The sequence below is a fragment of the Pollachius pollachius genome (genome assembly GCF_949987615.1).
Source record: "Pollachius pollachius genome assembly, chromosome: 19".
Taxonomy (NCBI): Eukaryota; Metazoa; Chordata; class Actinopteri; order Gadiformes; family Gadidae; genus Pollachius; species Pollachius pollachius.
The window spans coordinates 14,679,384-14,690,287 of record NC_136952.1 but is presented as its reverse complement, the minus strand read 5'-3'; the positions used below and the strand labels follow the sequence as shown (position 1 = coordinate 14,690,287).

At 44.9% G+C, this 10,904-nt stretch overlaps 1 protein-coding gene across 1 annotated transcript; it reads right to left on the bottom strand.

Annotated features, from left to right (window-relative positions):
• LOC307089927 (antigen peptide transporter 2-like) lies at window positions 1-7,465 on the bottom strand. Its single transcript, XM_079756411.1, has 11 exons — window positions 6,797-7,465; window positions 6,453-6,567; window positions 6,189-6,319; window positions 5,705-5,910; window positions 5,096-5,293; window positions 4,620-4,748; window positions 3,637-3,825; window positions 3,004-3,177; window positions 2,505-2,664; window positions 1,454-1,590; window positions 1-706 (listed from the first exon to the last, which is right to left on the bottom strand). Exons 1-11 carry the CDS (start codon window positions 7,278-7,280, stop codon window positions 521-523), a joined length of 2,109 nt encoding a protein of 702 aa, XP_079612537.1. The 5' UTR covers window positions 7,281-7,465; the 3' UTR covers window positions 1-520.
• Window positions 7,466-10,904: the final 3,439 nt, after the last annotated feature.

The following is a 10,904-nucleotide window of genomic DNA, read 5'->3' as shown; positions in this document are numbered from 1 at the left end:
TTAAAGTCTTAAAAATGTTTTAATCATAAAAAATAACATTTGGTAAGGAATATTATAACCAAAGCTATACAACAATAATGACAAATGTAGAATTTCTTTGATTTTTATTACTTATATTTGTAACTGAAGTTGAGCAAACACGATTGGGGACATGGAAGTTTAGTTGTTTGTGCTAAAGTTGGAGGAATTATTTTAAATGCAATTAATCCTGGGGACATACTGTTGTGTTCTACAGTAGAGGGGGATTAACTATATAAGATGAGCTTTTAAAAATAAGTATTGGCCAATTTTTACAAAAAATATACCATATTAGGCTATGGGGACTCAAATGGCACCGAATACTAGGAATGACCCCTATATATATATATCTTAAATCAAGTAAAGTCTGATCTAAGTATGGATAAGGACTCAACCCAGGATACCCAAGAGTTTTTAAACTTTTTGTGCGAGTCTTACAATGAAAGTACGTTTCTCCATCACATTTGTTGATGTTTCTGAATGCAGAAGAAGCGCTGGGCCTCTAGTGGAACAGGGTCTGATAGCTGCGGTGGTAGCGGCCTCTACTGGCCATGAGCTCCAGGTGCGTGCCCTGCTCCACGATGGCCCCGCCCTCCATGAACACGATGTGGTCCGCCTCCTCCACCGTCCTCAGCTGATGGGCCACCACCAGCAGGGTCACACCCTGCCCCCGCAGCTGCCTCGCCACCTGGCACGTACACACACACACACACACACACACACACACACACACACACACACACACACACACAGTTACGCATACGCACGCATGCACGCCCACCCACACACACACACACAGACGCACCCACACACACACACAGAAACAACCACACACACACACCGACAGACACAGACACACACGTAGGCTGAGAACCTTGTACCTTATAGGCAGCAACATTTCAAGACATCCCACATGTTGTATGTATGTTGTAAGTCCTGACACAGCATTGTGTAGCGTCTTATCCTAGCTACCTTTGTTGTACACAGGGAATGGGTGAACCTAGCAAATGTAAGTGCTTGGCACTTGTTTCTATGAGTTGCTTTCCTCTACTGACAGCGATAAATAGTTGTTTCTCTTTCTTCTGACAAATGTACTTATGGTAAGTCACTCTGGATAAAAGCGTTTGCTAAACGCCCTAAATGTAAATCCCACAATCCAGTTGGATTTATGCGTGGGGTTTTATCATGTTTATTTTTAATCTGGTGTAGCGTGTGTTACGCCGCTTTGGACGCCACACCGCTACGCAGCGTGGTCTTGAACCCGCAACCCCCAGGATTGGAGGGTGGGCTGAACATTAAGCGCTGGGCAAAAGCCTTTCGGGTCCACTTCAAACACGTTCTCAAGGCCCGTGGACTCCACGGCCCCTGAGAACGTCCACCGACCCCGGGAAATGGGGCCTACAGAGAAGAAGCAGTCAGAGTTTGGGTGACGTACGGCGTGCTGCACGTCTGCGTCCAGGCTGCTGGTGGCCTCGTCCAGGATGATGACCCGGGGCATGCGGACCAGAGCTCTGGCGATGGCCACGCACTGCCTCTGCCCCGCCCCCAGCTTCACGCCACACTCCCCCATGTCTAGAGAGGGAGACAACACAACGGGATTCATTTTGGGTCTTATTTCTGCAAATAACACTACGTCCCTTTAATGGGCTTTATGAGTTTTTGTTTATTTATTTAGATGAGGATTCATATCCCCCCCTACACACACACACAGATACACACACACACACACAAACATAAATACATATTTTAAATAACTTTGAGTGTCTTGAAAAGTAATATTATAAAATGATGTTATTATTATTGAATATATATATTTTGTCTTCATGTGATACGTTAAATTTGACAATGAATACCTATTGCTGTGTGTATAGAGGTACGCGAATACATAACAAAGGACGAAAAACGAACAGTGAGCCGTAACACCAGGGGCCCTATCTTGCACCCAGCGCAATTGACTTTCTACACTGACGCATGTATCGTTGCTAGTTTGCAACCGCCGCAAAGCTGATTTTCCCCCGCAGTCAACTCACGCCACTAAACTTGCGCCCTGAGAGGCGTGTTAGGTTCTCTTTACCGAAATTTACAGGACGACTCAGTGTTTCTGAAGTTGTAGAAGAAAACGCTATTCCATGTCTGAACAGGGCAATATTATTTGGCCATGAACTGATCCATTTGAAGTTTGAAATTCATGTGGTCATGCATCTGTCTCAGGGGAGACTGCAAACGCGCTGTCAAAATATCAACTCGTCAGGTTTAAATGAGCTCATGGCTCTTAATGAGGATGGGAGATGGCGCTCTCATTGGTTTATTGCATGTTACGCCCAAAACACACCTACAGGTATTCAGACCAACCCATTTTAGATTTGTGTTGGGCGCAAGAGTCATTTATCCACCGGTATAAGCAACAGCGCCAGAGATCCGCCCACAAAGCTAACAACAAACCCAGACCGATATAATAGGGCCCCAGGAGTGGAGTGACGGCCGACCTGTGTCGTATTTCTGCTCCAGCGACGCGATGAAGCCGTCTGCACTGGCTCTCCTTGCTGCCTCCTCCAACATTCCCAGGGTGCAGTTCTCCAGCCCGTACCCGATGTTGGACCCCAGCGAGCCTGAGAACAGGACCGGGTTCTGGGGCACCAGGGTCACCTGCCGTCAGAGGAGGGAGTCATGAGTGTGTTGTCAATCAATCAATAAAACATTATTGATATAGCCCTTTGTGCACAAAACAGCAATACAAAGTAATAAAGGGAAACTACTATAACGAAGCAAGAGATTATTTGAGAGCATGTCATACACCATTATGTGTTATAGTTCTTTGAAAAATAATTTGTTTCCTGAAAAGTTCTCGGTGGGCTTTTACTAAGAAGTCCTTTGTAGTAAGTATTTAATTTTGTACAAGAAAATAAATGTGCTTGAGTAAAAATGCTTGAGTTTGTTTGGAGTCTAAATATCCCTTGTCTCTCAGGGACTGAACCCAGGGACTACCTTCTGGTGGAGGTATTTGTGTTGGTAGCTGTGCAGCGGCTGTCCGTCCAGCAGGATCTGTCCGTCCTGAGGTTCATACAACCTCTTCAGGAGGCTGACGCAGGAAGTCTTCCCTCCGCCAGAGGGACCAACGAGGGCTGTCATCTTCCCCGGGCGAACTTCCAGAGAGAGGGACTATTGCAAAGAAACAGTGTGTGTACTGTAAAAGACCATATTGTATTCTAGGGAGAGTTGTTTAATGCTTTTTATCCAAAGCAGCCATCATTGGGAAAACAAACTATTGAGATACTTGTCATAAAAGAAGCAGGCGGGGGTTAGGAATCTAGTATGCCCATAGCCTTCGAACACTGGGGAACCCAGTACCTTTACTGGGAGGCAGAGTAGCCGCTATACCATCCTGCCTCCACTACACAAATACACAACTACACAACCACACCGTTGATAGTAGACATCGCAACCTTGGTCCGAAATAACATGAGGTAAGTTATATTTCATTTTAATAATATTGCAGCTCTTTTTTTTTTTGAGCCTGGTTTGTTTACTCTGAAAACTACAATTCAATTGTTTAATTTTTTTTGCTATGAATATAACCGTCTGTATGTGAAGCAGTCCAGTCCAGAAACAGATGCTCACCTTGAGTACGGGTTTATCAGGGGTGCTCGGGTAGGCAAAAGTCACGTTCTGGAAGCTGATTCCGCCCGCCAGCGCCTCAGGGGCAAGCCTTCCTGCCGGTTTGGCGTTGGGCATTCGGTCCAAGTAACCCAACACTTTGGTGATGACTCCCGCGGTGCTCTCGAACTCTCCAGTGGCGTTAAGGAACTCCTGGAACAACCACAACCTTTTAGAATGACTTCCATTTTGTCTCAAGACGGACCAAACTGAATGAGACCCAAATCCAAATCCCCCAAAGTCTCATGGCCCCATAGTCTCATGGCATCCATGGTCTTATGGCCCTTGTAGTCTCATGGCCCTCATAGTCTCATGGCCCTCATAGTCTCATAGCACTCATAGTATCATAGCCCTCATAGTGGCATGGCCCTCATAGTCTCATGGCCCTCATAGCATCATAGTCTCATGGCCTTATTACCATTATAGTCTCATGGCCCTCATAGTCTCATGGCCCTCAGTCTCATGGCCCTCAGTCTCATGGCCCTCAGTCTCATGGCCCTCAGTCTCATGGCCCTCAGTCTCATGGCCCTCAGTCTCATGGCCCTCATATTCGCATGGCCCTCGTAGTCTTACGGGAATGCGTTGAGCATAGCGCTGCTAAGAAAACGCAAAAATCAGCATCTGCCAGCAGCTTCCAGAGTAGCGTTCGGTTATTAGAGGTGGTTTCAAGATCACAATTTTTCTATTGCTCTACGCTGGAAAGAAGTCCAGCGATGTTTTCTGTCCAACCTTCAGAGAGCTCTGGAAATGTTCCAGCTGTAGATTTTGAATGACCCTGCACGTTGTGTAATATTGAGAACGTTTTTGACGACCAGGTCCGAGCGCCGCCCTGAAGTCCACCTAGTTTTACACCTAGTTTAATTTATGCCACACAAGGCCTCCACATGAAAGGAGTTGAGAGCGTACAGCAACGGCCAGCCATTGGTAGGATGGAGGCCGATTCTCACCCGTATGCTTGCTGAGAGAGGTCCCTGGTACAGGAAGAAGGCGAGCAGGTCGCCCACGGTGATCTGACCAGAGGAGATCAGGTAGCGGCCCTGGACCAGGATGAGCACCTTAATCCCCACGTTCAGCAGCTAGAGGAGGACAGGTGACAAAGGATTCATTTAGAGCATCTTCGCATTTCACTTTCTGGTAGGAGTCAGGGTATATTCATGAATCTTGTTTCTCTCTCTCCTAGGGCTGTCCAAGAAATTATTATTATTATTATTATTATTTTTAAAAAATACCTTCATTCTTTTGTAGTCCAAATAAATTATTAATTTTAAAATGCAGCCCTCCAAATTATTTGAACAATGCAACCCTTAAAATAAAATACTAAACAAGGTTTAATAAGACAGATAATCAGTCCCATTATGACCCTCAGACCCATCCACTAAGAAGAGTTTTTATTGAATCCCCTTCTCCCAGCCGCCCTCCTCACCCTGCGCAGCAGAAGGAAGGTGGCTCTGTAGAGTCTCATGCATGTCTTGAGGACTCTCATCTGGTCCAGCGCCCGGCCGTAGATCCCCGCCTCGTAGGGCTCCGCCCCGCAGCTGCGGACCACCCTGATGCTGCCCAGGGTCTGGGTGGCCAGCCGGTTGTTCTCCGCCTGGCAGTCCTGCAGCTCCTCCTTCATTTCCTGTGGGGCCCGTCATGAGGAACACTGACCGTGAGGCACACTCCAGAGGTTCTGGGTTCAATCCCCGGTATACCTGTAGGCCTGCCTGCTCCTTAATGACCTCTATCTGAATTCAGCGTATGTTCCTAAGAAATACAATATTGGTCTTCAGTTTATTACACACACTTTCTCTTCTTATGAAGCTAAGCCCAGAACAAAGCCCAGAACAAAGCCCAGAACAAAGCCCAGAACAAAGCCTTTAGTGCTTTGTCCATCATCATCATAAGTGTATGAAATGGGATTTGTCCAAGCTTTCCAACTCTCTCACAAATGTACTCAACGTCACTGTGGCTGTATGAATATATTTACATCAGGCCTGCATGCATGACAGTTCTAATGTTTCTGATGGTTCTCATATCTGTTACTTCCTACCTTGCTGTATGCGTTGTACTGGCTCTGTATGAGGCTCAGGAGACGCATCTCCACCACGGTGAGTAGGGTGAGCTGCCAGGACAGCCTGACCATGAGCTGCAGCATGAGGACGCCCTTGATGGTGCTGCGTACCAACAGGTTACAGTTCAGCGCCACGGTTTTACCCATCTTGTCCACGTCCGAATGCAGACGGGAGGCCAGGCTTCCTGAGAGAGGGATGAGTGGGGGGGGAGGGAAGGAGAGAGTGGGAGAGGGAGAGCGTGGGGGAGGGAGACAGAGGGAGACGGAGAGAGAGTCAGTGAAGGTGACGCACAACGATTCAGTGCTAACTAAGGAATGTGCCGATTAAATGAAATTCACTATGAAAGTAAGCCAGGGGTATGTACACCAAAAAATTGGTGTACACACTCCTACACACACGTCGCACACACACAGACACACACGTCTGCTCACACACAACAGGTATTATTAGTGTCTGTATCACCAGGCTTGTTGTCCTCAAAGAACTGTATCTCCTGCTGCAGCAGATTGCTGTACAGCAGTCTCTTGACTCTCTGGTTCAGCCTGGACAAGATCCACATAAACGTGCTTCCTCTCAGCGCAGAAAACAGAGGGCTAGAGCAAAAGAACATGAGAAAGACAGGTACTGATGAATGCAGAAATACTGGGACAACAATAAAGTAGCTACAGCCTATGTATTCTTTAAGGAAGGGTAAATCTGCACAAGGGAAACAACTATCAAGCGTACCTCCCAAGAGAAAAAAGAGCTAGCCATCCAAGGTTCTTCAGAAAGTGTGTTTGATAGAGCTGACCTCGCAGCATATCAATGACTCTTCCCTGATACAGTGGGATGTATGCATCACCTATCGGGAAAAAGACACACAGATTAAGGATTATTATTTAAGTGGGCTACATAATCCTGTCATTTGTCAAAAGTCTGAGCCGTCCATCGCTACTCATATTGTCTAAATGCAGAATCTAAAATTATTAAAGAATTATCTTATCACACAATCAAATATAAAATTGTAAAACGTACATATAATATTAACCTTATATTGTATAATATTGTTAATTTAATATTGTTAAACTTACAAGCCACGCCCAGGATGAGGAAGAAGAAGGCAAACATAAGGTAGAGGCGGTCTGGCATGAAGTATTTCAGCACCCTCTTCAGCACCGCCGTTGAGCCGAGATTTTGACCTCCTTTCTTCTTCTGCCCATGGGTCAAATCCATCTCCCATAACGCACATGCTATGATGGAGGAGATTTGGGCCAATACGATCATACCAAGCGTAGGGACTGGACTTCCGTTAAAAGTAGAAAACCCAACTAGAGTTCGTACACTTTCAAAAACAGGAAGCATTAGGCACACGAGAGTCACAAACCTGTACACTACAGGTGTGGGTTTGTCGTCAACATAAACAGTCCATGTGTTGATTAGTGGCAGCTTTAATAGTGCAAAAGTCCACAAACCAGGCAATCCGACACAACTGGAGAACTGAAGCAAGACGGCAAAGAGCATCAGCCAGAACACAGTGTCCGAGAGGAGGACAAATCCATACGTCTTCCATTTCATTTTCGTCGACTTAAATTGTTTATCCTATAATAAATTACACGATCGTATATTACAATAAAAAGGAGGTATGTACACCACTGTCCGTACAACTTTAGTTTCTCTTTGCATTAACTTTCACTTTCCGCAGCATTATCTTGCGAGACCAGTAGGCTATTCTCGAGATTTGGAGGAACAGGACGACACTGTAGAACAGCCCCAAGAACAAATAAGGTGAGCCGTACAACTAGCAGGTGTAGATGTATGATGGGCTTGGGGCCGGGTGGTTTTAACATGGCATTTACATTTAGGGCATTTAGCAGACGTTTTTATCCAAAGCGACTTACAATAAGAACATTCGTCAGAAGAAAGAAACAATATATTGCTGTTGGTACAGTGAAAATATTATTATTACAGTTGCTCGGTTAACCCATTTCCCGTATACGACAAAGATAGTTAGGATAAGATGCAGTACGATGCTACTATTGTTAAGTGCCAGGACGTACAACATACAGTAAGTGCGTACATTTAATGCCTGGACGTACAACATACAATAAGTAAGTTAGAGGGGTGCTTTTAGGAGAGTAAGGGAGGAGAAGGGGCGGTGGGGGTAAGGGAGGAGGCTATAAAGAGCCAGTTTAACTTGAGGTCACAGTGTTTTTATATGAGGAGCCTATCTCTAGGTTGGATGCTGAATAACATCAATGTACAGTGGCGTTTCTACATTAGGGGCAGGTGGGGTAGTGCCCCACCAGACCCACGAGATGGCGCTGTTGAGCAGAAGGCTCAATCCATTCCTACTTCGTGGCAAACTATATATATATTTATATGCAAAGTAGCGTACAAATTTGTGTGAATAAACTTGACTCACAAGCATTATTGCCTTGTTTTGGAGTAATTTGATTCGGGTGTTCTACTGCCTGTGTGCTTGCTTGAATGAACGTTATGTCTATATTTCCGTTTCCTGTTTCCGGAGGGGCAAAGACCCACGCTGGCCCACCGTTACCATAGAAACACCAATGAGCGCGAACCACACCGGCCAAAGTTAACATTGAGGCTAGGGGCAATTTCAAATTTGCCCTTAGACGTTAACTGCGTAATCTACGTATTCTACGTAATGTAGACTGGGATAATGCGAAACCCGCGAGAACTCTACCCCGAGACTAAGCAAAAAAAACATACAGTGAGAGTGAGATCAGGAGTTACAGGAGACTTACAGAAGAGTTCGCTATCGGTAGATTTTACACAATTTTGAAAGAGTTTTTTAATTAATGAATAACAATGAATAACGTAGATTATTTGCTGAGGGTGCAATTCAGCACATTGCCGCAGGAAGAAAAATTAGAAATAAAACGTTTGGGACCACAGACCAGAAGACTTCATTCTGAACCAGCCTGGTGAGAAAACGAACCGAAATTTCAAGATGGAGTGGTTTGAAAGAAAGACATGGCTAACTGCGAGCACAACAAAAAGAGCACTGTTTTGCTTTCCATGCCTTCTTTTTTGAAATACCACTAACGCAGACTCAGTTTGGACCACTGATGGCTTTAAAGACCTGAAGCATCTGGCGGAAAGAACGGTAAAGCATGAAAGTAGCAAAGCTCATATCAATTGCGCCATGAAATTGGGACTATTGGGACGGGTCAACATCATGGCACAGCTGGACAGTGCTTATCAGCGGAGCATTTTAGAGCACAACAAGCAGGCGGAGGAAAACCGATATGTACTGGGGAGACTGATATCGTGCCTAAAGCTGTGTGGGAAGTGTGAACTGGGTCTGCGTGGTCACGATGAGTCAGCCGACTCTGTAAACCCAGGCATTTTTAGGTGCATTTTTGAAACGATGTGCGAGGGCGACACCAGGCTGAGACGTCACCACGATTCGGAGCCTACGTTCAAGGGGACATCAAGCACCATTCAGAACGAACTCCTGGATTGCATGTTTGAGGTCTACAGGTGTGAGGTGGCCAAGCAATTGCGGGACACCCAGTTTGTAGCTGTCCAGGCGGATGAGACCACTGATGCCTCATGCAAATCGCAAATGGTCATAGTCCTGAGATACATGGTGGACAGCAGCGTCACAGAGCGGTTTCTTGAATTCATTGAAGTGAAGGACAAAACTGCCATTGGCCTTTCTACTGCTATGAAACATGTCCTCGACCCACTGGGACTGACTGACAAGCTCATAGCCCAAACCTATGACGGGGCAGCGGTTATGCGTGGCAGTGTAGGCGGCGTGCAAGTACTTATTAAGGAAAGCTACAAAAACGCAATATTTGTACATTGCTACGCACACCAGCTGAACCTAACTCTGCAGCAAGTATGTGCATCCAGGGTCAGTGAGCCGAAGGTGTTCTTTGCTGATCTGTCTGGATTTGCCACGTTCTTCTCCACCTCACCGAAAAGAACGGCTGCTCTGGCAGAGACATCGGACAGGCGGATCCCGCGGCCACCCGGCACCCGATGGAATTTTAAAAGCAGGACCGTGAATGTGGTATGGGAAACTCGCGAAGATATACTGGAGTGTCTGGATAACATTCGCACTAAACCAGGATGGGACAAGGTGTCCATCCTAGTGAAAGACTTTCACTAGGAACACAATGGGACAGAAGAGACTGAATGCCCTCTCCATGCTTTCTATTGAAAACAACTTCATTAATGGACTGCTGGATTTTAACGACAAAGTAATCGAGAGGTTTGCTCAAGCAAAGAACCGTCGAGCCAACTTCCTTTTTAAGTGATCGGCATTGGTGAGTCAAAACCTTTTTTTTTTCTTTTTTTTTGAGCTGAAGAAGATCGTCTTTTTTGTTTAATAAATTATGGAAGTTATTGAAGCTATGTTCTGTTTAATTGTTTTACTTTAATGCTATATTATAGTGCGTACCATGTTGGCGCTCTGAGATTCTTTGGAACGAATAGTGCGTTTAAAATATAATGCAATATTATTATTATTATTATAAGCAACATCTTTGTGTCGAACTGAGCGCTAAAGCATGTGAAATGTATTTGAAATAGGATGTCTGCTCCCTGCTGGCACTCAAAATGCAGCCCATAGTATACCTGACTGGTCTATATACGTAGGCCTACTGTTATAATAATCAGCTACCTCTATTTTTGTGACGTAATATGACGTCATATAAATTTGCCCCACCAGAAATTTCAGGCTAAAATCGCCACTGTCAATGTAGTCCTACTTTGGGACGAGCGAGTTGAACATGATGACTCCCAGAAGTGATCTATTGATTTGGAGGCTGTATAGTTTCTCGTACGAGAATTTACATATTAAGTTAATATTTACTCAAACAAACTCGAGTTGGTCATCTTCATGCTATGCTCGGTGCCATTGTTTTTTTGTCATATTTTCTAACATTTTAATACCTCACATATTCGATTATCAAGAAAATAATGAACAGTACTATATGTCATGTTTTAAATGTGGAGATATTTCTTAAGCACAAAAACCTTCTTTGCAGTTTCCTTGACTTTGGGAAGAGATAATTGCTCACATCCAATAATAAAACCTTCCCAAATTGAGTCGTCTTTATCATGAACGCATTGAACACACACTCATTCGGTACCAGCCATGCATTCATTCATTATTTGCCGGGATCCAAGGAACATTAGTAACTAAACCATAACTAAATGGAA

Coding starts and splice junctions, on each gene's coding strand:
- LOC307089927 (XM_079756411.1), bottom strand. CDS start 7,280: ATGAAATGGAAGACGTATGGATTTGTCCTCCTCTCGGACACTGTGTTC. Junction 6,568..6,796: donor CCTCATCCTGGGCGTGGCTT/GTAAGTTTAACA, acceptor TTTTCCCGATAG/GTGATGCATACATCCCACTG. Junction 3,826..4,619: donor CTCTCTCAGCAAGCATACGG/GTGAGAATCGGC, acceptor TGGTTGTTCCAG/GAGTTCCTTAACGCCACTGG.